The 25,197-nt window shown below is 41.6% G+C and overlaps 3 protein-coding genes across 9 annotated transcripts; 2 read left to right on the forward strand and 1 right to left on the reverse strand.

Moving 5' to 3' along the window:
- Positions 1–2,338: 2,338 nt before the first annotated feature.
- usp8 (ubiquitin specific peptidase 8) lies at positions 2,339–12,360 on the reverse strand. Of its 2 annotated transcripts, none has more exons than XM_073853929.1 (19): positions 12,130–12,360; positions 11,897–12,014; positions 11,560–11,704; positions 11,115–11,200; positions 10,882–11,014; positions 9,928–9,970; positions 9,678–9,837; positions 9,415–9,577; positions 8,803–8,944; positions 8,440–8,659; positions 7,902–8,364; positions 6,827–6,901; positions 6,475–6,752; positions 6,151–6,369; positions 5,850–6,060; positions 5,530–5,766; positions 3,859–4,001; positions 3,632–3,764; positions 2,339–3,545 (listed from the first exon to the last, which is right to left on the reverse strand). In XM_073853929.1, the coding sequence occupies exons 2-19, from the start codon at positions 11,998–12,000 to the stop codon at positions 3,387–3,389; spliced, it is 3,114 nt and encodes a 1,037-aa protein (XP_073710030.1). In that variant the 5' UTR covers positions 12,001–12,014; positions 12,130–12,360; the 3' UTR covers positions 2,339–3,386. The 2 variants fall into 2 exon arrangements, with proteins under 2 accessions (XP_073710030.1, XP_073710029.1); XM_073853928.1 differs by having other exon boundaries at positions 9,678–9,840.
- A 108-nt stretch (positions 12,361–12,468) lies between these two features.
- Positions 12,469–20,503, forward strand: gabpb1 (GA binding protein transcription factor subunit beta 1). 6 transcript variants are annotated; one of them, XM_055174319.2, is made up of 8 exons: positions 12,469–12,788; positions 16,692–16,799; positions 16,889–17,056; positions 17,195–17,389; positions 17,492–17,642; positions 18,263–18,442; positions 18,799–18,953; positions 19,655–20,503. In XM_055174319.2, the coding sequence occupies exons 2-8, from the start codon at positions 16,692–16,694 to the stop codon at positions 19,793–19,795; spliced, it is 1,098 nt and encodes a 365-aa protein (XP_055030294.2). In that variant the 5' UTR covers positions 12,469–12,788; the 3' UTR covers positions 19,796–20,503. The 6 variants fall into 6 exon arrangements, with proteins under 6 accessions (XP_055030294.2, XP_055030296.2, XP_055030292.2 ...); XM_055174317.2 differs by lacking the exon at positions 12,469–12,788 and adding an exon at positions 12,866–13,528; XM_073853931.1 differs by lacking the exon at positions 12,469–12,788 and adding an exon at positions 12,871–12,964.
- hdc (histidine decarboxylase) lies at positions 20,476–25,055 on the forward strand. The gene is made up of 11 exons (XM_073853930.1): positions 20,476–20,618; positions 20,849–21,021; positions 21,116–21,229; positions 21,316–21,438; positions 21,753–21,893; positions 22,428–22,571; positions 22,680–22,746; positions 22,871–23,032; positions 23,184–23,371; positions 23,492–23,593; positions 23,953–25,055. Exons 1-11 carry the CDS (start codon positions 20,558–20,560, stop codon positions 24,577–24,579), a joined length of 1,902 nt encoding a protein of 633 aa, XP_073710031.1. The 5' UTR covers positions 20,476–20,557; the 3' UTR covers positions 24,580–25,055.
- The last annotated feature ends 142 nt before the right edge of the window (positions 25,056–25,197 follow it).

Genomic DNA, 25,197 nt, shown 5'->3' on the forward strand with positions numbered 1-25,197 from the left:
GGTAGTAGTCATCAGAAGATGAGTACACTGTGGTCATAAAGGGGTCAACAGAAATAACTCTGTTAGGCTGTGGCGTTTAAAGCGTCAATTTTTTCCCATTTTTACAAAGTAAAATTGTATCTTTAGCACCATTACTGCTACAATGTACTAACAAATACAGTAGAACAGCTTTTAGGGTAAGTTAACCAATCAGTCAGTGGGCGGGGCTTTGTCAGTGTGACATCACATTAACAAAGGAGTCCTAACAGCATGTCTACTGAGACTCTTTAATATGGGACCTTAAAGGAATGCTTAGTTGGTAATAAGGGGCCCAAAGTGTGTCAATAAGCTATCCATGACACCATGAGCAGCACTGATATAAGGCAGAATGGATCCTTGCTTTCATTTTCTTTATGTCAAATTCTGACTCTATCATCTGAATGTCTGAAATCAAGACTCCTCAGACCAGGCAATGTTTATCTAAAGTTAATCTTCTATTGTCCCGTGTTAGTAAGCCGGTCTCCGTTTCCCGGTTGTTAGCTGACACCCGGTGTGATGTTAGATCAGTGTTTGAAATAATCTGACCAGCCCGTCTGGCACCAACAACAATGCCACATTCAAAATTACTTAAAAAAACTCAACTTAAACTTGATTTGCTGCGAGACATGTGTTTAAGTTAACGTTAGCTGATTAACAATTTGTGTTAACAAACAGGTGTACCTAATAAAGTGTAAACCTCTGTAAACCAGCAGGATTATTTGGCCCTTTGTACTAAAGTAAACCTCTGTTTTTAAATGTTGTGTTGTTTAAAGTTTAAACAGAGTTTATATGAGAGAATCTTTATCTGGTGACGTTAACTCATTGAGCGCGAACAGAAGATGACCGGACATAAAAAAAAACGTAAGTTACTGTCTTTATAAACGTGCGTTACGTTTAGTGATTTTGTTAATCATGTTTTAAAATGGATTTAAAACTCTTGGTTGGCCAGCAACTCTTTTGCGATGTGACAAGTGACGATGTGTTTTACGGAGGAAAATTAATAATAATAATAATAAAAAAAATCCCCACTAAGTGTAAGTTAATTCATTCCCTGCCCAGATAGTAAACAGTTAAACCAATTTATGATATTGTTTTTTGTATGTTTTGTTAGTTTCAGACACTCACCTCGCGCTGTTTAATCAGACCAACCGAACCCTGACTGAATGTTTCTCAAGATTAACCCTCTGTGCTAGGGGGAAAATAAAGCAATAAGACCCAATAAGCAGTGAGTTATCAGTGCATTTTATAACAGCTAAGGGGCGTTGTTAGGGACGCAACAACATTGGCGCAGTGATACTTCTGTAATGCGGTCTGAACCATGGTGTTACCGGGGTATTTAGAACGCGTTTCAACCAATCAGAATGAAGAACCAGAACGGGCCGTTTTATAATGTAGATTTATAACAGCTAAGGGGGTTTTTGGTTGAAATGCGTTCTAAGTTGTGATAAAATACCCCGGTAACCCCATGGTTCAGACCGCATTACAGAAGTATCACTGCGCCAATGTTGTTGCGTCCCTAACAACGCCCCTTAGCTGTTATAAAATGCACTGATAACTCACTGCTTCTTGGGGCTTATTGCTTAAATAAATCCTTTTTTGGGGGAGTTGTAGTTACGAATGGGATGGCAGAAGCAAATAGTTTTCAATCATGATAATTTATTTCTGAATGCTGAAAATAAGGCTGTAGTTTGTACGCATTAACATTACTGTTAATGAAGACACTATGAGTTTATTTACAGGCTTGAGTCACCAAACTGTATTTCCCATCATTCTCTGTGGCAGCAGAATAATAATACAAATAAACAGTAATCACACATTTATTGAGCCCTTAAAGTTTCCTGGAGGACCTGAATGCACCACGTGAGCCTAATTCTGCATCCATAGGCACAATATTGCCTGAACAAATATGGTCTAACTGCACAATTATTAGTAGTAGTGTGTTTGTTGGGCATGTTTGTCAAAGTAAAACTTATAAAATAAAAACAAAAGTCTTCAAACATACTGATGCACACATATTTTGTCTATAAAACTAATTGAATCATGTTTTAAAAGTGATATTTATTCTGTTCCATGTGGCTTTGATTTCTAAAAGGACTGCTTCACCCCCCCCCCCCCAAGGCCACACCCACATCAGCCCCTCATTTCATTCAACAGATTGTAAGGTGATTTTATTAACATTTATGCATTTGGCAGATGCTTTTTTTAAAAAGCGACTCACAGTGCATTACAAGGTACACATTTAGATCAGTAGCCTACAGTATGTGTGTTCGCTGGGTTTGAACCTTCTACCACTGAGCTATACAGAAACACTACACACAGATCTGTTTGTGTATTTTATTGAAGCAGTACATTTGTTATGATTTAGGGGTTTATAGACCAATAAATGGATTTGAAGAATAAGTATCCTAATATAAGAAACGGGATGAGAAAATCAATCAGACTCATGCCAAACATCATGCTACAAATAAAAGATAATGTTAGTGGATATTGTGATACTGTGCTAACGTTTGGTCATTTAAACTACAAGCTTAATATAAAGCAGCTTTAACTTTGAGTAATATTAGTGCAGAGAGAAATAACCAGAAGTTTAGTCTGGATTACATTATAAAAGTCCCTTCAGAGGGATGTGTGCTAATGATACTCGAGGGAAATTTATCATCAACTGTTGTTATCTACGGTTGTAAATCATCAGTCGTTCAGGGTTTGTAACAGTCCCATGTTAGTTATTGCGCTGTATGATGTCATCACCGGTGCATGTCTGTAAATCACACCGGACACACATCAATGCATCTAAACGTGTACGTGTGTGAATGTTTGTTCAGGGACAGAGACTTTATGGTGTGAAGATGATGAGAAAAGCCTTTGGTGCTGATGATGGAGTTGTTTTCACCAAGATTATTTGACTCCTTTAGGTCTGGAATTAACCAGATACACATACTGCATTTCTACAGGAAACATTTGGTCACTATAAATAAATAAATCATCTCCCTAAATGCACACCTAATGAGCTGTTGGATTATAGTGTTTGTGCATGTGTAGATATGTATTTATATGTGTGTGTGTGTCTGTGTATATTGACACACAATCTCTCAGAAACATCTGTTTACATATGACATAAGTCTTGAAAAGCAGATAGATGCTCTGAATGTGAGACCTGAGCCTGTGTGTCAAAGCCCTGCTAAAGTCCAACACAACGCTGCTGAGAGAGAGAGAGACAGAGAGAGAGAGAGAGAGAGAGAGAGAGAGACACACACACAGACGTTCCCTCAGCCAAAGTTTTCATCAGTCTTCACGTGAAGGCTTTAACCTCTGCCCTCAGTTGTATCTCAAATGTGCATCGGTCACCTCAGGTTAACACATTGGTTTCATCACAGGGATGAATAAAAGAAGATGTAGGCCGCTGCAGAGCGAACGGAGGAGGGCGAGATATCAGACACCTCGTGATCATCAAACTTGAACCAGCGCTGCTTGATGGGGTTTTTACAGTATGCGGTGTAATGACCTCCGTCCAAACCGCCGTAATGATTCTGAAAAGAAGAGGAACGCAATCACACAGGAGTCTGAAAGCGATGGACGTTTACGTGTCCGTGCTGTTGTGCGTGCGTGTACTCACAGAGACGGCGTACAGGCTGTATTTCTTCAGGTTGGGTTTGGGTCCGATCACGTACTGCGACAGGTCCAGGTTATCCAGTGGGAAATCCACCAACGTCTGTAGCTTTTCCCGCCACCGGCCGTCGTACTTGAACCTTGTAAAAGCACAACAACAGTAAAACAAGACTTTCTGTATTTGCATTCTGGGATATTAAACTCCTCAGACAAGAAAGAGAAGATTTTCCACACCGTTTCAAGTGGATGAGTAAAATGGGAGGAACTTTCCAGATCTGCATTTTCTTGATGGCGTCGCGGTGCGTTTTACAGCGTCTGCAGTAGAAGCGGTTGCTGTCTGTCAATCGTTCCTCTTTTGAGAAGAGTTTCAAACAATCCTGTAGAAACACACAACCAACAACCGTCATGAGCACCCTTAAACACCAAAGAAAAAGCGGTTCTGGACCACACCGACTACCGACATCAGGCTGACGCGATGTTATACGCGAGTATTTTTTCAAATCAACCAAAATATCAAGAATTTTGTTAACATTCTCTAGCTTTCCAATAAAGTTTAAAGTATAAAAATAATAATAATGACTTGTGCTCCTGTATAGCTCAGTGGTACAGCATTGCAGAGACAGAAAAAAATGTGGGTTCAAACTAGGGCTGGGTAAAAATATCGATTCATCAATGCATTGCAATTATTTCTTTCTCGATTCAGGATCGATTCATCAAATCCTATGAATCGATTCAGCCCCCCGGCCAGTGGCGGCGCTGTGGGCAACACTCTAGTGAGAGCATTCAGCGTTGTACAAGACGCGCTTTATCGAAACAGAAAGATCAAAGATGGCAAACAGCAGCACTTCTTTCAAGCCTGCACCATCAACGTGATCAAACATTAGTACTACTACACACATTATTTAAAAATATACTCAGGTACTTAATTGCTTGTGTATTTACTTATTATTGAATCAATATCGAAGCAAGTAAATCAATATTGAATTGATTTGAATCGAAGCCCCAAGAATCGAAATTGAATCGAATTGTGAAATTCCTAACAATACCCAGCCCTAGTTCAAACCCAGAAAATGCATAAAAACTGGAAAAAAAATCCACTGTAAGTTGCTTTGGATAAAAACATCCACCAAATGTGTAAATGTAAAGTTTGTAATGAAAAAGAATAAAGAAAAATGCACAAAGGAGAGATTTATAAAAAACATCTAAACATTACATTAAAGCTCGCAATGTCTCCATTGCTGCACTTCTGTTACAGATTTGCACAAAACTTTAGCTTTATTTTCTAAATGTCAACAAAAGACGATAGCGAAATGACGGCGTTACGTTTAATCGATGTTATGCAACTGAAACGCCTCTGGTGAGAAGTCATTTCAAACATCACGTCGACTGATGTTGGTTTGGTAGGTTTACTAATATCACATCCAAACATTAATGCCAAGGAAAACCGGCTTTTATACTTAGGAGCGGCAACATATGAGGTGTTTCTTGAAGGTTATAGTAGATTATTTTAAATCAAAAGAGATGTAGGAGTGTGTTATCCAAACATTATTGACAAGAATTATAGTTGGGAGCAGACACGTATTGAGGTGTTTCTGTGAGGTTCTGCGTCATCTTCAAATAATAATAATTATATGCATCTCATGACCTGAACATACGAATAAACTGTTTCCATTGCAGTTTTGTGTAATACGCCTCTTCTGAATCGCCTGAAAAACCACCTCAAGCAAACGTACAGCTTTTTTGCGATATTTTGGAGTTTTGCAAAATGTAAGTGTTTCCATTTGGCCGTATTTTCAGTTTGCTCAATTTAAAGGGTCATGGAAACGCAACTTTTGATCTTCACAGCTATCGGCAACACAAAGACAGAAGACTTGTTTGTGGTCAGCGTGCGAGTGTTATATTGACCTGTAAAGAGCATTTGCTGCTGGCCGTCATCTCTAGCGTGAGGTACATGAAGGTCTCGAAGGTGCGAGATTTGTGTTGGCAGCTCATGCACTGAACTGTAGATTTAAATTGACCCTGAAACAGAGCCACGATGATGGACTCATTCAGCAGCTTGTGTTTGGACCAGGCCAGATCTGCAGCGCTCACGTCGTCCAGGTGATCGATATCCTCTTCCTTATAACCCCTGCGTTTATTCGCCTGAGAACAAAACACAACAGGGAGATGAAAGGTTTTGGTAAAGATATGAAATGCAACGAGTCCAATCGATCCTCATTTAAAACCTTGTTTAGATCCTCGTGCAGTCCGTCCATGAGGAACAGAAGGAGTTCCTGGGAATCTTGATGCTCGTAGCTGGAAAATCTGTTGTTGATTTTACAGACGGTGCCTTTAAAATCTTGAGGACTGATGCATTTATATTGTCCTGACCACAGAGCCTTCATGACCACACTGAACTCATCGGCCACTTCCCCTTTATGACCCAGAATATTGGCCCTAACAAAACACAAACAAATGCGTTTCTCTCTTTACAATCAATCATCCAATCAGACAGCTGCATTAGTGTTGTGTTATTTCAGTAGGTACCGGTTAATGTCTTCCTGATAGTAGTTCTTGTTGAAATATTCTGCCATGGCTACGGTGTTACACAGACACTGGAGGATGGAGTTCATGTAGCAGGTGTTGCCAAGGTTACGAAGCCCTGTTAATAACGCCCCTTGACCCCCGAACACCGGGTTCAGATTCCGAATCTTTGCTGCGGACGGACGTGCGACATCAAACTTGTATGCGGCAACAGTCTGAGGCCTGTGGAAAACAGGCGCATTTGTTTAATACGTCTGTGAGGCAGGTGTGTGTGTGTGTGTGTGTGTGTGTGTGTGTGTGTGTGTGTTTTTGTTTACGTGTACGTACTTGTTTTCTCTGTTTATTTTGGGTATGTCTGCAGGTACGTTTCTGCTGCTCTCTGCGTTCAGCTCCTGGCTGATATCAGGAGACGAGTACGATCTCTTTAGTTTGGACTGATCCCTTTCCTTCTCTTTGTCGGTGTCTGCGGGTTGCGTCGGCTCGGCTTTGGGCGTGTCTGCCGTGATGGGCGGTACCTGAGTCGTGTTAACCTCCGGAGGATAGAGATGCACGCGATTGGTGGGAGAGTGATAGTATCTGTAGGTGCCTGTAACCGTGTCAAGAAACTGCACACACAAACAGACCAGCGTGAGAAAAACCGCTGACGACACAACTAACTAGTCTCACTGTTTTCTCTTACCTTCATCCAGCCGTCTGGCAAGCCTGGTACGGTTCGGCCCATCTCCTCGCTCCTTGCTCGTGTCAGAGGCTCCCTCTGTAATACATGCACATCTTGATATTTTGCCTGTAATATCACTCACACATTATATCGCCCTAAATCATATCAGGTCAGATTTATTCATGTACCACTTTTCACTATGCATGTAATATTGTAGTAGTAATTCATGTCTTACTATGCGTTCACACCAGATGTAAATGAAACTATTCATGTGTAGTTGGATGCTTGAATATTTTAAGTTAACTGAACTTTGGTGTATATTCACTCAGCATGATGTCTTTGCATTCATTCGCGTCTGGTGTGAATGCACCATTAGGCTTTGTCCAAATACCCACATTTGTAAAGGTTGATGTTTATGTCACAACTTAAGTAATGTTGTATCTTATAGGGGCGGTTTTCTAGACAGGGATTAGAATAGTCCTAGACTAAAATAAACGTAAGAGCTGTTCAAACTGAAATATCTTAAAATACATCAGTGCCCTTTGTTTTGCCTCAGAATGCACACAAGTATTGTTTTTAGTAAGGCACGTATAACTAGTTATATTTCCTAATTAAACAAAGGCCTAGTACTGGCTTAAGCTAATCCCTGTCTGGGAAACCATCCCTTAATGTGATAACCTTAAAGGAGCATTTCACCTGTAGAAACATGAATCTTTATTGAAAGTGTGTCATATTTGTAGTTGAAATGTAACATACATTTAGAATTTGGTGCCTATTTGACTGAGAAAAGGGGTGTTTGTAGTCTCACCCCCTCAACAAAGATACTGGACTTCCTTCTTTCAATGATGCAAAATGATAATTTTTCAGTGTCAGCAACACTGAAATCTGTATTTTTCCTGTTTCAGGAAATGATGCACGACCATTCAAAAACATGACTGGGGTTCTAACTATACAAAGGTTAATGCAAATGGGTGAAGTGTCCCTTTAACCCCTACAGGAACCTTTTAAAAAATAAAGTGCTGATCACCACAGACCTTAAACTCGGCGCCACCACAGGCATCGTCCCATCACCCCACTCCAACCCAATATTACTGACCTTCATGTCGTTTACAGTGTTGACCGGTGCGGGTAAATCTAGTGACATGCTCTTCATCTGAGCGTCCAGCGGGACGTCCTTCTGAGATTTTTTGGCCTTCTGGTCTCGTTCAATTTCTTCTTGGTTCTCCTCTTCTGCCTTCTGTCTTTCCAGTTTCTTTTTCTCCTGCTGTTTCTCTTCGCTCTCTTCTCTCTGACGTCTCTCGGCCGACTCTCTCAGCTCTTTCTCTTCTTTAGCTCGCTGTTCTCTCTCTCTCTTCTCCTCTTGAGCTCGCTTGCGTTGTTCCTGCTCTTTACGAGCTTTCTCCATCAGGGTTAGGGTTTCAGCGTGGATCTCCTTGCGTTCCTCCTCACTCAGAACTGCGGATGAGTCCAGGTTAGGTTTGGTTGAGGGGCCGTTGTGTGCCGCTGTTGTATCGTTGACTCTCGATGTCAGGTTTACTGCTGGTTTTTTTGAGCGATCGACTTGTGTTTGGGTAGAGATGTTGAGTCAGTGTGTGAACGATTGGGTATTCAGGTGTGTGTCGTAAATGAAACTCACTTGTGGAGTGTGTCTGGGTGAGGCCGAGGGTAGCGATGTGACATCTGTGCTGGTAGGAGGAACGGTCTGGTGGACCGGCGTTTGTCCGTTTAGGTTTTCAGGGGGTTCTGTGGGAGGGTCCTGGTCCAACGTTCTGCCATTGACTTGTGTCGGGGCTGTGGGCTCTGAATGCAAACTCACAGGTTTGGGATCCTCCAGCGAAGGATACACAAAGTTTACTGAAATCACACAGCAACGAAACAAATTTTTACTGATTGGAGCTTATTCTTTAAAAACCCAAAATAACACCTTAACTTGATAAATTAATATCATTATGGTGTTCATTACCCTAAACACTTTCCACGTATTACTCTAAACTCACATTGTGGTAGTGCGCTGGTCTCCTGCTGTCTGGGCGGTTTGACTTTAGCGTTGCTGGTGTACATGGGGTAAAAGAGCAGCCAGTTGTCGTATCCGCCCTCCAGCACCAGTGGCTCACTGCGGAGGATGGTACTGCTGTCCCACTGCACAAAGCCACAATACACAAAGATCATATAAAGCACTCAAGGTCATATAAGATACAATAGACTAACCACGAGCGTTACAGGGCCTGATGGAGACCACGAGTGTGTTACAGGGCCTGATTGACAGCACATGCATTAAAGGCGGAGTCCACGATGTTTGAAAGCCAATGTTGATATTTGAAATCACCTAAACAAACACACCCCTAACCCCAATAGAATCTGGACCTTCTGTTGATAGACCCGCCCCACACATACGCAACCCGGCAAGGATGTCGGTTAGTAGACACGCTCCTTACTGCTGATTGGCTATATGTGTGTTTTGGTAGTCGGCCCGTCTCCCTTTCCAACGCGTTTTACAAACATCGTGGACTCCGCCTTTAAATGACCTGATGGAGACCATGAGTGTTACAGGATCTGTTAAAGAGCATATGCGTTACAGGACTTGATGGAGAACACCAATGCTATAGTACCTTGTAGAGCGCATCTTTTAAGCTCTGTAAAGTGGTGCCCAGTTTGAGGTCAGAGATGCTGCTGAACCAATCCAACAGAACGACGTAATCCACAAACGCTCGACGCTTCCACTCAGCTAGAGATGCTGCAGGCAACTTCAACTCAATCTGGTTCACCGTCACCCTGACAATTAACATTACAGCTGGTTTATATAAACAAAAGATATATAGCAGATCTTTAGCACAACATAACACACAGCACTGTGCAAAATGGTGAGCGTTACCCCGGGGTGATGGCTTCTTCAGGTACACTGATACACATCTGCGACGGGACGCACATCTGCGACTCCTCAAAGTCACGACTGCTCCGAGCGTCCATCACCAACACACTTATACCGGTGTCCTTCATCAGACGAAATAAACCTTCAGCGCTGATGCTGCCTGCTGCTGGAGAGAGAAAGAGAGGACATTTAAAGTAAACAAACAAACAAACAAACAACTATGACAAATCCAGCAGCAGGACAAAGCGTGTACCTTTTGCACATCCGCTCTTCTTGTTATTAAGGTCTTGGTGAACCTGCAGTAAAACACAGAGTATTCACACTTTACTTTTAATTAACTCATTATTTCAAAACATACATGAAGTAGCCTGTAAAAACTCAACATTGATCCATTTGAGGGAGAGCTACTAGTTAAGCTACTAAACCGGGGGACAAAAACATTTGTCAAGTTATTATATCAGTATGAAATATTTTAATTATAGCTGGAAAAGAAACAGACAAAACTGTTATTTCGAGTTGCAGCTCAATCGAATGAATTATTGGACACCTGCTTACACATCGACTAAACTGAGAATCATGGAGGATAAACACGTTCATGGTTTTTTCATTTAGACATTTGTGATAATTGCTCATGAATCACAACCACAATGAAACAGATTGACAGCACATGCATTAAAGGCGGAGTCCTGATCTCTTCTGGTTTACTTGTTGTTTATTTAGCTTGTTATCAGAAATAATCTCCTCTAGAAGGACTCTCTTGTTATTGATTCTGTGCAGAAGTTAAGTTTGGGTGACAAACGCTGTGTGTTTATGTTGTTGCTGCTGAAGCCGTTTGTAATCATATCACAGATGTCACAGCGTGTGTCACACATTACAATAGTGTTGTTGGAGTAAATAAAAACATTATGCCGTGACTTTGTGTTCATATTCTGGATTAGATGGCCCTGCAATAAAACAACGTTATGGGGCGGATTGCTTGACAGGGTTAATCCAGAGCTAGGCCTTATTTATATTAGGTCATTTAAAGAGTTTTTACAAACATACCTTTTAAAAACACTACAGGTGTGCATCTTAAGACAAAACAATGTCAACAAAACGTTAAAATTAAACAGGACAGGACAAGATGTTTTTAAATGAAAGCAGCTCAAACATGCATTTTAGTCTGAGACTAGGATAAGCCCTGTCTGTGAAAACGCCCCTAAATCACCTTCTGAGTGTCCTTATCTGATGTTCCTCTGACTGAATCACGGCCATCTTTCTCTGTTCTTTCTTCTCTTCGACTCTTTTCCTCTTTTCTCTCTTTTTCTTCCAGCTTTTTCCGCACTTCCATTTCTTCATACCTGGAAGGATGACAGACACCAGTGGAAGAATAACAGTGAAGGAAGAAGAAGGATTATGGCATTAACATTAACAGTTCACAATACCAGCTGAGACACTGACCTCAGTTTTAAACTCGCTGCAAGTTTCTCTGCTTCTTCGATGGCCTTCTTAAAGCTGGTTGGCCCGAGCATAGACAGATAGAAATCCTGAACACAAAAGCAATAATTGATCAGATGATTGACACCAGCACAACACAAAGAAACACAAACAAGAAAACTATTCATAGACACAATATCGAGCAGAATATTTATGACATGTATTTGCAGTGTGCCTCAAATTATTTTAATACACAGATAATGTCGTGTATTTTCATTTCCACAATTTACATTTATTCATTTAATAATTGTAAGTCGCTTTTATAAGTGTAAGTGTCTTGCTCAGGGACACAATGGTGTGTCACAGTGGATTTAATCCCGGGTCTCTCACACCAAAGGCGAATGTCTTATCCACTGCGCCATCACCACCAATTTAATTCTGTCAGAGCTGAATAAGACCAAGACTGCACCTGCTGCTGTTTGAAGTCCGGCCTTTTCTTGATGAGGTCATACACGGTCAGATACTTCATATACAGGACATAAGCCCTCTCCTCATCTCGATCAAGACGACACTCCTCAGCCGCCTTGAAGATCTTACATGCACTCTGAACATAGCTGAAATACACACACACACACACACACACACACACACACACACACACACACACACACACACACACACACAAGGGGTTTTAGGGAAATGTTAATGTAGTGGGTGGGGTTATGTTTACTAACATTTAAATGTCATGTGGATAGATTTTACTCCGATCATTGACATTGTGTGTGTGTGTGTGTGTGTTGTCTTACTGTCTGGTGTTGGTTTTATCTGGTTTGATTTCTGCCTTCTTGTTCAGTTCCCCCAGTGATGTAGACAGATAAAGTTCCTTCACTCCAGTAGTCACGGACGGCATTTCAGCTCATATTCCTACAGAAACAAACAGATTCACAATAATCTCTGAATAATCACAACAACAATTCAGCCTCTGACACAATCATCAGAATGATGACAGTAATGTTCAGATTCACATCATTGTCATTACCTCAGTTCAGACTCAGCTGACCCCGAACACACATCTGAAATAAAATCCGCTCTGAAAATACAGCAGCACGCGACAGAAAGTGAAATTTAATCAGACTTAAGACAGTAAACACACTGACAAGTGCTCGATCAAACCCGGAAGTCAGCAGATTCAAATGAGGGAAGCTTTATTTCAACTGCGCACAGTTACAACTTCTTAAGAGTTTCTGTACACGCTCGTGTCTGTACTGTTGATTAATGTATGCTAAACTCTTATATCCCATTACACACCGTCTTGCATTTTGGACGCTTAGGGGGATGAGTAAAAAAAATCAGTTCATTAAAAGCTAACAACAAACAGTGTGATCCTCGCTGCGCATGCGCGATGCATTGGTTTCTCTATCGACAGTTTTTGGGAATTTTAACAGAGTGGATTTTGATGTAATTTTAATGTAAAAACGTAATAGCGTAATTTTTTTAATCGAACCGGAAACTGAGATACAGCACAGTGGGAGAGTTTGTATTGTGCATTTATATCATAATATGTTCGTAGCCTCATCGTGCACGTTCACATGCACACACGCGCACTCTTGTGCTCGTGCCCGCTGCTGCTGTACTATTTACATCTCTGGTTGGTTTTTTGACTGATTGCGGTTCTACAGTTTGTACTTTGATCGGACGGTAAGCAACACAAAATTCAGCGCGATCGTGTGCGCCGGATGTGGAAGTGGATGTATTAATGTTTCCTCTTCCCCCGGAACACGAGCGGTTTCCTGTTTATCGTGCTTAACGGGACTCTGCTGCTGAGGATAATGAGGATGATGATGATGATGATAGTGGTGGCGTTTCTGTTTTAGGCCCGTGTTTAACAAATCAAGTAGTTAATATACATATGAAGCTATTTATATATAAAACGGACGCGGTTGGCGGTTCATGTGAATCTGTAAAATGTTTATTTACAATGAGCTCATCAGTTAAACATAAAACCCCATCGATCATAATCATGCAGGGGTTTAAAACATTTACATGTTAACTTATCTGTATTTACTCTATCTATTAATACTGCTGTATATCTGAATGATGATGATATTTTGGGGGAAACATTTAACATTCTTCTTAAATCCTATCCCTGTTATTGGTTATTATGGTTGAATGTTCATTACTGTGTTTGGTTAAATAGATCTTTTAACTATGATTTCTATTAATCTATGATGGTCTCATAGGTATGGCTTTGTATCCAAAAGCTCTACTGAAGGTAGAGCATATTTATTTTGTGGGGTGTCAGGAAAGGCTTGTTGAGGTTGATGATGAGGATCGGCTGATGAAGAACACTGATGTAACTTGAGAGATTAGAGAGGATGATGGGATCAAAAAGACAAGTAGTGCCGCAAGGGTCGGCCGGTATCTGTATGTTTCGAAAGGTTAGATTAGAAGATTGGTTGTAATCTGGCCCTGCTTCCAGACTTTGGTTAAAGGCAGATTATGTAAGAATTTTGTATTAAAGTATCCAAAACTTACTAGCAGTGTACTTCAAGTGTCTTAAATGTTTTCATCAATGTTTCAAGTGCTATAATTGGGTCCCCAATGCTTCTATCAACCTAGAAAATAAGATAAAAAGAATAACCCAGTAACTTAGTTTTGGTAAACCATTCTCTTCAAGCATGTGAAAAAATAGCTCATTGAAATTTGACTCTCCTTGTGATGTCAGAAGGGGATCTTATTATAATAATAATCTGCACTATCCAACCACGACACTGTCATTTAGTGCATACATCAGCTCATTTGCATTTTAAAGGGCACCCTGAAAAACGGCTAATTTTTGCTTACACCTACAAAAAGGCAATTTATAACTTATCTCATCGGTGGGGTATTTTGAGCAAAAACTTCACATACGTACTCTGGGGACATCTTAAAAAAACAGCATTCCACCCGTGTTCATAGGATTGCTTGTCAATGACGTTATATCCCCAGTTTCTGATTTTGCTGCCATAGAGACCACAAGTGTTCCCTTACTCAGTATTTAAGGTATTGATCAGGGAGTCGGACATTTTAAGGGCCGTCTCGATGCACCCTATGTTCCCTTACTGGAAATTACGTGACCTTTCTTTAGCTTTTCAGCTGAAATCACACAAGCAAACTCAGACATAATAGCAGTTTCTCAGTATTACTGTTTTGGTGTCACTAAATGTAGTTTGTGAGAATACAGACGTGTATACTTCATATACTTCATCTGCAGTCGATTAGTAAAGATAATGTTGTTTAAAAATTAGCTGTTGTTTTCAGAGATGTGAGTTTAAAATGCAATCAGCAGGCAGTCAGCACTTACGTACACCACTGATCACAGCATCAGCTCGACAACTTGACTATTCATCTTTTTTTAAATCATTTTTTAAATTCATATTAAGTTTCTTTATTATTGTTTTGGAGAAGGTAAAAGTTAAATTCCATAACATATGAACAAAATACTGCTAAAACTACCTTAAGTAAGCTGGTTGGCTGGTCAAAGCTGGGTTACAATGAAAATATCTAGTTTACACTGGTCCTTCCAAACTGGCAAAGCTGGTGAAGTGGGTGGGTCAGCTAGTCTTCCAGCTTGATCAGCTAAAATAAGTAGCCAAACCCGTCTAAAACCAGTCTGCTGAACCAGCAAGTTTCTGCCTGTTGCTGGTAAATACAGTGAGGAAAATTGAACACCCTGCTATTTTGCAAGTTCTCCCACTTGGAGGTCGTGGGGGGGTCTGGGGTTGTCATCTTGGGTGCGTGTCCACTGTGAGAGACGTAGTCTTGAAAAAAAAATCCAGAAATCACAATGTATGATTTTTTAGCTATTTGTATGTATGCTACAGCTGCAAATAAGTATTTGAACACTTGTCTATCAGCTAGAACTCTGACTTTCAAAGACCTGTTAGTCTGCCTTTAAAATGTCCACCTCCACTCCATTTATTATCCTAAATTAGATGCACTTGTTTGAGGTTGTTAGCTGCATAAAGACACCTGTCCACCCCATAAAATCAGTAAGAATCCAACTATTATCATGGCCAAGACCAAAGAGCTGTCCAAAGACACTAGAGACAAATTTGTACACCTCCACAAGGCTGGAAAGGGCTATGGGGAAATTGTCAAGCAGCTTGGTGAAAAAAGGTCCACTGTTGGAGCAATCATTCGAAAATGGAAGAAGCTAAAAATGACTGTCAATCTCCCTTGGACTGGGGCTCCATGTAAGATCTCACCTCGTGGGGTCTCAATGATCCCAAGAAAGGTGAGAAATCAGCCAAGAACTACATGGGAGGAGCTGGTCAATGACCTTAAAAGAGCTGGGACCACCGTTTCCAAGGTTACTGTTGGTAATACATGGCATGGAAGGTTTCCCTGCTTAAACCAGCACATGTCCAGTCCCGTCTTAAGTTTGCCAAAGACCATTTGGATGATCCAGAGGAGTCATGGGAGAAAGTCATGTGGTCAGATGAGACCAAAATATAACTTTTTGGTCATAATTCCACTAAACGTGTTTGGAGAAAGAAGAATGATGAGTACCATCCCAAGAACGCCATCCCTACTGTGAAGCATGAGGGTGGTAGCATCATGCTTTGGGGGTGTTTTCTGCACATGGGACAGGGCGACTGCACTGTATTAAGGAGAGGATAACCAGGGCCATGTAATGCGAGATTTTGAGGAACAACCTCCTTCCTTCAGTTAGAGCATTGAAGATGGGTCGAGGCTGGTTCTTCCAACATGACAATGACCTGAAGCGCACAGCCAGGATAACCAAGGAGTGTCTCTGTAAGAAGCATATCAAGATCTCCAGACCTAAACCCAATAGAGAATCTTTGGAGGGAGCTCAAACTCTGTGTTTCTCAGCGACAGGCCAGAAACTTGACTGATCTAGAGAAGATCTGTGTGGAGGAGTGGGCCAAAATCCCTCCTGCAGTGTGTGCAAACCTGCTGAAAAACTACAAGAAACGTTTGACCTCTGTAATTGCAAACAAAGGCTACTGTACCAAATATTAATATTAATTTTCTCAGGCGTTGAAGGACGTATTTGCAGCTGTATCATACAAATGAATGGTTGGGGAATCATACATTGTGATTTTTTTTTTTGGATTGTGTCTCTCACAGTGGACGTGCGCCTACGGTGGCAATTTCGGGCCCCTCCATGATTTCTAAATGGGAGAACCCTAACTGTATATCGACTTTTAACAAACATGCCTTACTAAAAACATTACTGGTGTGCATGTTGAGTCAAAACAAAGGGCACTGATGTATTTTAAGATATGTCAGGGGTTTTCAGTTTGGACAGCTCTTACATTTATTTTAGTCTAGGACTAGTCTAATCCCTGTACGGGAAAACCACCCCTGATTGTAGATCATCAATGTGAGACAACTGAATTCTATTCATATAGACGAATACCATGTTACTATAAACTGTACTACTATGAGCTTTCAAATATGACACAGAATGTTTAACTGCAATGATTTAAGTAGGATTCAGACAAATTCGGGATCTGAAACATGAAAACCTGATTTGAAAATCATACACACTCATATTCAGAGGCTTTACACTGCTGCTAATTCTTTTGAATGTAGATGTCTCTGGTGGATTTGGGAAAGAAGCTCTTGGAAGCAGCTCGTGCCGGTCAGGACGACGAGGTTCGGATACTGATGGCCAATGGAGCGCCCTTCACCACCGACTGGGTGAGCGTTTGTAGATGTGACTGCAAAACTTTCTCATGGTCATATTCATGGTTGTGCAATAATGCGTCTCTCCGTCACACGTATGCCAGCTGGGGACGTCTCCGTTGCACCTGTCGGCGCAGTTCGGTCATTTCTCCACCACGGAGGTTCTGCTGCGGGCCGGGGTCAGCAGAGATGCCCGCACCAAAGTGGACCGAACGCCCCTGCACATGGCTTCGTCCGAAGGTCACGCTAGCATCGTGGAGCTGCTGCTGAAGGTGACCGATCACGTGGCTGCTCTCCGTTAGGGATCTTTGATGTTTGCTCTCGGTGCAATTGTCTGTAATTTGCTGCTTTAAGTGTCTCTTTCATCACGCGCTGCCGTAACAATGACCGTATTCATGCCATCTCTTCAGCACGGCGCTGATGTGAACGCTAAGGACATGCTGCAGATGAGCGCCCTGCACTGGGCCGTGGAGCACAGCCACAGAGACGTGGCGGAGATTCTGCTGCGCTTCGGCGCCGACGTCCACGCGCAGAGTAAATTCTGTAAGAACGCGCTGGACATCGCCCTGGACAAAGGCTGTCATGAGCTCACTGAAATCCTGCAGGTCTCTTGTGTTTACTGAGGTCACACGCATGATAACCCTTATTAAAATGAATAACGCTACGCAAATGTGTTTTTTTAATATTGTGTTGCGTGTGTCGTTTAGGTGGCGATGCGGAACCAGATCAACACGAACCCCGACACGAATCCAGACATGCTGAGCGTTCACACGGCCACGCCGCAGTTCATCATCGGTCCCGGAGGCGTGGTCAACCTGGCCGGACTCGTCTCACCTGGAAACGCCAGCAGATCCACAGGTGACATCCAAAGGCCCGAGTCCCTGAACACCAGCCCTGCTGAAAAAAAACAGCATACCAGCAAGACCAGCATATGTTGTGTTTTGGTGCTGGTTTGCTAGTGAACACCAGCTAAACCAGCACCAAACCAGCTTTAGCACCAGCTAAACCAGCATTAGTACCAGCTAAACCAACATTAGTACCAGCTAAACCAGCATTAGCACCAGCATCCCCTGCTGGTCATACCAGCATATGTTGTGTTTTGGTGCTGGTATGCTGGTGACCACCAGCTAAACCAGCATAATTCCCAAGCTGGTTTGATGCTGTTTTTTTCAGCAGGGAGATGTGTTTTATGAATGAAAGGAAGCTTTGTCCAAATGCACGTCGACATGATGAAGAGAGCGATTGTGTGTTTGTCCTCTGTACAATTAAGGAAAATTGCCTTGTGGTCATTTGAACAGTGTATCTCAGAGCTTCATCAAAGCTTTGCGTCACAAGCGTCCACCATCACCAGACAATAACAAAAGCTTGTTCTAAGCTAGATGAAGTCAATTTGAGCAGAATTGTCTCTTCTTTGAGTTGCTTTAGTTTTCATCATACCATGTTTGTCAGATGTAAATCTGATCATCGTGTCTCGTCAGTCGTAGCCGCAGAGGAGGTGATAACGGCGGACACGGTCGATGGGGCCATTCGACAGGTCGTAAGCTCTGGAGGTCAGCAGGTCATTACCATAGTAACAGATGGCATTCAGCTGGGCAACCTGCAGACTGGTACAGGCATCAGCCAGCCCATAATAGTTACCATGCCCGATGGGCAGCAGGGTGAGTTTTAACCTAATGACGTTGCGGCTACGTACACGACAGTTTGACTTTGCTGACGATGACTTTAAGTCTTCATATAAAAGTCTGAGCTTTGAGAAATACTGTACTGAACAACACATCATAAATCATCACAGTTACATACTCTTCTGTGTAAGCATTAGCATTCTGTAGCTGAATGTGTAAATGATCACATCGCTTTCGTTGTCAAACAGTTACGAAGTACTTTGTCAGCCTCTGCTTTGACACTTTCTGTGTAACTGAAAATAGCTTCACAAACGTCTTCTCCCACAACAGAGAATAGTTGTGTAGCCTTTATTTTAACAGATTTCTTTCTAAGAGCATTCGTCTTCCCACAGTATTAACGGTGTCGGACACGGAGGTCGCGGAGGAAACGGTGATCAGCGATGAGCCGATTATTAAACGGCAGTGCGTGAAGGAAGAAGACGACGATGAGATGACCGATGCACATGACGTCCAAATTCAGAAAACCATCTCGCTGGACGACTTTCAGGTTCTGACACAACAAAACAAATAGTCAAAAACAAATGCAGGCATTTAAATCTGATTCTTAAAAAATAATAATGTGTGTCTCAGTCAGAAATACACTGACCAAAATGATAAAGGCAACACTTTGGTTTTTGCCCCCATTTTTCATGATCTAAACTCAAAAGACTTTTTCTATGTACACAAAAGGGTATTTTTTTTCTCAAATATTGTTCACAAATTTGTCTACATCTGTGTTAGTGAGCACAGAGATGATCCATCCACCTGACAGGTGTGGCATATCAAGACAGCATGATTATTACACAGGTGGGCCTTAGGCTGGCCACAATAAAAGGCCTTTTATTGTTGTGTTTATAATTTTGTTAATTTAAAGGTTGTTTCTGATCTGCTCTGCTGAGGTTGTTATTAAAAGTCAAATTGTGTTTTTATTTCATTATAATAAAACATAATTGAGCATTTCTGAAAACAGCAGATGTAATGTTTAGCAGGGTGAGTAAAAAGTTATAACTAATCTCCACATGAGGTCCTGTTTACTCTGCTGTCAGAAATAAGGTCAGATCCTCGTTCATACATTCAAAGAATTCAGTTTGTGCAGTAGATATAAATCTTTATTATTACGGCTCATTCTTCATAGAACAAAAGTGAATATATTCAGAACATTGTTTTCAAGAGTGTGTGTGTGTGTGTGTGTGTGTGTGTGTGTAACAGGAGAAAGTGGCTCTGCTAAAGCAGCTGGAAGAAGCGAATCGTGAAGCTCAGAGATACAGACAACAGTTCCTGAAGAAAGAACAGGAGGCTGAAATTTACAGACAGAAACTGGAGGCCATCACACGAAAGAAAGCACTGTGACACACACACACACACACACACACACAAACGCAGACACACACAGACACTCTCTCTTCCTCTATCTCTCTCTTTTCCTCACAAACACACTGTCTGTCATGTAACACTAAACATCAACTTTATATTTGTTTAGATTTTGTGTTCTGATCATTTGTGTGTCATCTCAGGGAATTTTACAGTTGTGGTTTTTAAGCCTGTGAAAGTTGTGTGTATTTTCTATAATCAGTATAATGTTGTTATACTGTAAAGTATGATGTGTTTTGAATAAGAGACATCTGGTCATTTCATCATCAGTGATCTACAGATGATTTTATTGTGTAAAACTTTCTTTCTGCTCTGATGTTTAAAGATTCTTGATACTTTAAATCTGCTTTATTTGCTAGAAATCAGAAGATGATCCTAAAGTCTGAGTTGTTATTTATGGGATGAGCATCGTGCAGGTTTAATAGTCAAGTGAACGTCTCAATATTCAGATCTTTACCAGAACATTTCAGGTTTTTCTAACACAGCAGCAAGATGTTTGTGACATGTTTTCTCATTTTTTCATAGTCATAAATATTTTTTTCCAAAAAGGTAAAATTGTTGGATTTATTTTCAGAAGGAACAGACACGTGATCATAGGCAAATAAAACCATTGATGATTTGTTATCTGATCACTGAAGAGGGTTCTTGCATCTGCGCATGTGCGTGTCTGTATGTATGTGTGTGTGTGTGTATAAAAGAGATGAGTTATGGATGTGATGAGTCTGTGATGTTGAGGAGTGAATGACACTGAGATCTGTTGAGATAAAGGTGAAGATGGAGGCAGACGATTACACACTGAGAGGTAACAGCCAACAAACATTACACAAGATACAAGATTTCATTTTCTGCATTCTTTCAGATGATGTTTTATTATTCTGTTATACTTTAATGCTTTACACATCTACTATTTATTTTGTATTTTAATCTTTATTTGGTTGTATTGTAACTTATTCATTTCTCTTTATTATTTATGCAGTGTGTGTTTATGTTTATGATGTTCATTCATCTTTTTACATTTTTGTGTGTGTGTAGGGAAGGAGATGGTGGATTTTATACGACGGTATCTGACAGAGATTCGGGATCGTCGTGTAGTTCCAGATGTGCAGCCGGGTTACATGCGTCCTCTGCTGCCCAGCTGTGCTCCCTATGAACCTGAAGACTGGAGTAACATCATGCAGGATGTTGAGAACATCATTATGCCCGGGGTCTGTCTATCTTTATATCAATCTATATATATATATACTGTATATTCTTAAACATGTAATGCCCTATCTCTCTCTGTGTGTGTGTGTGTTGTAGGTGGTGCATTGGCAGAGTCCACACATGCATGCATATTTCCCTGCGCTGAACTCGTGGCCGTCTCTGTTGGGTGATATGCTCGCAGACGCAATTAACTGCCTCGGCTTCACCTGGGTATGACAAAAAACATACAAACACACACCAAACTTTCTCTGTCAGTTTAATCTGTTGTGTTGAATGTGTGTGTGTGTCCTCTGTAGGCTTCGAGTCCAGCGTGCACTGAGCTTGAGATGTGTGTTTTGGACTGGTTGTGTAAAGGACTCGGCTTACCAGATCACTATTTACACCATCATCCACAGAGCAACGGAGGAGGAATACTGCAAGTAAACCCCCCACACAAACACAACACACACACACACACCCACACACACACAACATACACACATCACAGGGCTATTATAACAGAAACTGGGTGCAGATCTGATCCTGGGTCAGTTCATAGTTTACTAATGTACATTGTTTATGTTTGTGCTGATGAATTAATACTGTTCATATTTGTTAGACTGTGAAAGCATTTAATGATTTAATCTTTGTGTAAATGAGGGTAGAAATGCAGAATGGCTCAATGATGTATTGAGTGTTTACTGACACTATATGAATGTGTGTAATATTGTTGTGTATGTGTGTGTTTTAATAGAGTACTGTGAGTGAATGTACGCTGATGGCTCTTCTGGCTGCCCGGAAAGACAAAATCCTGCAGATGAAGTCTGAATTGAGTCACGCTGACACAGATGAGTCTGTGCTGAACTCTAAACTCATCGCTTACGCCTCGGATCAGGTCTGTGACGCTCACCTTACATATAATCAGATCCTGAGACACAGCAATTCATTTATCTCCTCTGTGCTTTAGGAGGTCTGAAACGCATGTCCACCATTCATGTTAAGAGGACATCCTGGGCTTTCTAGTAAAAAGTGACAAAAAATGACCAAATTTCCTCCCGTGTGTCACGCCCCACTTGTAATGTTGCTCTTCCCCAACACTTTGAGAAATTAAGAGCAACATGTTCCTTTGTGTCTCCAAGAAGTCCGAATACTACAGTAATATCTCATTAAAACTCATAACCTTTAAATGCACATTGTGGTGAAAATTTCAAATATCAACGTTGGCTTTTAGAGATCGTGCAGCCCGCCTTCAAAGTCTTGCTGTCCACTACAGTGGTCATCAAATTAAAAGAAGTGTTTTACCACACCTACACTTTTTTCCACAGTTTTGAAAAGACAAAAACAAAACTTTATTTCCCTGGTTCTCAGGAGGATAAATCAATCATCATCATCATTGTGTCTGTATATACTGTATGAATATTGTATTTAGGCTCATTCATCAGTGGAGAAAGCAGGTCTGATATCTCTGGTGAAGATCAGATTTCTGGAGACAGATGAGACATTTGCTTTGCGTGGAGAAACTCTACAGCGTGCCATTGATGAAGACAGAAAGAGAGGCTTCATACCTGTGATGGTAACTCTCTCTCTCTCTATATCTCTCAATCAGTACAGATCTCTGCAGATGTTTCTGATAAAGTCATTTACTGTCATTTAATGAAGTGTGTGTGTGTGTGTTCTGCAGTTGTGTGCGACTCTTGGCTCCACTGGTGTGTGTTCATTTGACCGACTGGAGGAACTGGGCCCAGTGTGTAAGTGTGTGTTAATATCTTGGTAATATATTGGTTCTGAATGATAAGCACACTTCATGGTATATACACGGTACAGAACTGTAGTCATTTTTCTTACGCGCTATACAAATCTTTGTGCGTTCAGGTGCGCGTGAGGGACTGTGGCTGCACGTGGACGCGGCGTACGCAGGCTCCGCCCTCCTCTGTCCTGAGCTCCGATACTTCACCAATGGAATCGAGTTTGCGGATTCATTCGTCTTTAATCCATCCAAGTGGATGATGGTCCATTTTGATTGTACGGCATTTTGGGTGAGAGACACTAAGGAATGACGCTTTAATTTTACTGTTACTAAATTAGCGACTGTCGAGGGAATGAAATGCTGAACTGTTTGTATGAATTCATTTTAAGCATCATAGTCATGAGTTCATAAGAGACACGTCTTTGTGTTTGACCTGCAGGGTGAAGAATAAACTGAAGCTCCAGCAGACGTTTACCGTCGACCCGCTTTACCTGAGACACGATAACTCCGACACGACCGACTTCATGCATTGGCAGATTTCTCTGAGTCGACGCTTTCGTTCGCTGAAGTTGTGGTTTGTGATGCGTTCGTTCGGTCTGAAGAACCTGCAGGCTCACATAAGACACGTAAGATCATCCGCCTGACAGACGTCTATAAGACAGAAGATTCACCTTCAAAAATGCTATAATAACATTTGCAGACTTTTGCGTACGTTTTAGCTTTGCTTGTTTCGTCTGTGATGTCAGGGTGTGGAGATGGCAAAGCTGTTCGAGTCTCTGGTCAGGAGGGACACAAACTTCCAGATTCCGGCTCAGCGTCACCTCGGCCTCGTCGTTTTCTGCTTACGAGTGAGAGAAACACGTTTCAAGCTCTGCGTGCCTGTATGACATGCGTACGATTGACTGCTGTACAAAAAGCAAACGGCAGGAACACAAACCGTAACGTCATCAGGCACACAAATGAGCGTCACTGTTGATTTGTTTGTATTTGATCAAGCGCTCATTATCATTATTGCTTTATTCGATTGATTATCTTTCATTTATTACCTTTGACCCTTCACCTCCTCTCCTCTCTGTTGCTCTGTCTAATCTAGAGATGTGTATTACACAATGAAGTTGAGAAAGCTTTTGAAAGCGTTTCATGATTTCTGCGCTTGTATTTTGTCTATAACTTCATGAAAAAAAGAGCAGAATTCTTTCTTTGGCAGGCGGGAAACGGTGCGACGCAGGAGTTACTAAGAAAACTGACTAAATCAGGTCAGATATTTCTGATTCCTGCTGCCATCGGAAACAAACTCATCATCCGCTTCACAGTCACGTCTCAGTTCACCAGCGTTCAGGACATCGAGAGGGACTGGAGTCTCATACGGCAGACGGCCAAAGACGTGCTGCAGGCCCGGGGCGTCGCGCGCGAACCCAGTTTGACGTCTGACGAAGAAACCGCGCAGGAACAGGAAGAAGTGATGCTGACCATCCATTCGGAGTTGAGCAGAATGCGTCTGGAACCAATGATAGATGAACGTTTGGTGCGGCAGGGACAGAGGCGAGCCATCCGCTCGTTGAGCTGCAGCGCCGAGCTCCCACCCGCCAGACCTGACCGCGCCCACCGCCCGAACGAGGCCCTGGCCCAGATCCCGGAGCGGCCGACGCAGTCCCGACAGCGAGCGCAGAAGCGACTGCTGAAGTTTAACAGCGTTCCGAGTCTGTCGCAGGTCTGGGCTCAGTGTGGGATGCAGCAGCTGTACCATCCCTTCAGAAGAGGCTGGGTCACCAGTCGGGCGAGCTGCTTTAACTGCTTCCCTTTAGCTGAAGGACGACCTCTACCCACCAAATAACACACGAGAACATTTGCAGTGTTTTCATACCGACATCAAAATATAGACATACACACACAGGTTTCCATTATTTTATAGGGACATTCCATAAACGTAGAAAGGTTTTTATATCTGTACAAACTGTATATTCACTAAACCTCATAGAAAACTTTCAGCATTTTTATATTTTGAAATAAACATCATTATAATCTGAATTGTGCCAGCCGTCCCCACAATGTCTGTGCTGGGAACATTTGGAAAGCACAGTATATAAACACCTGAACACGCGCACACACACACACACAGAATTTATGTTTGAATTACATCAGGACAACGTCTTGTGTTAAATGGCATAAGAGTTTAGCTCTGCATTGTTTGTAGGCTTTTACAAACGTTACTTTTAATCTATTTTTAGTCAGTGTGTTATTATATTTTGTGTCTATAATCAACATCTTATGTGAAATCTATGTTAGCTGAATAAATGTGATTTGAGTTCATCGGTGTCTGTTATTGATCGACCTGAAAATCTCTTCTGTCATCCAGGATGAACAGAATAATCCCTGACGGCGGATGGATGAATACTTTGAATCTAATCTACTTGTCGTTAAATTCGTGTTTGGTGTGTACACCCCATTACAG

The sequence above is a fragment of the Misgurnus anguillicaudatus genome, chromosome 15 (genome assembly GCF_027580225.2).
Source record: "Misgurnus anguillicaudatus chromosome 15, ASM2758022v2, whole genome shotgun sequence".
Taxonomy (NCBI): Eukaryota; Metazoa; Chordata; class Actinopteri; order Cypriniformes; family Cobitidae; genus Misgurnus; species Misgurnus anguillicaudatus.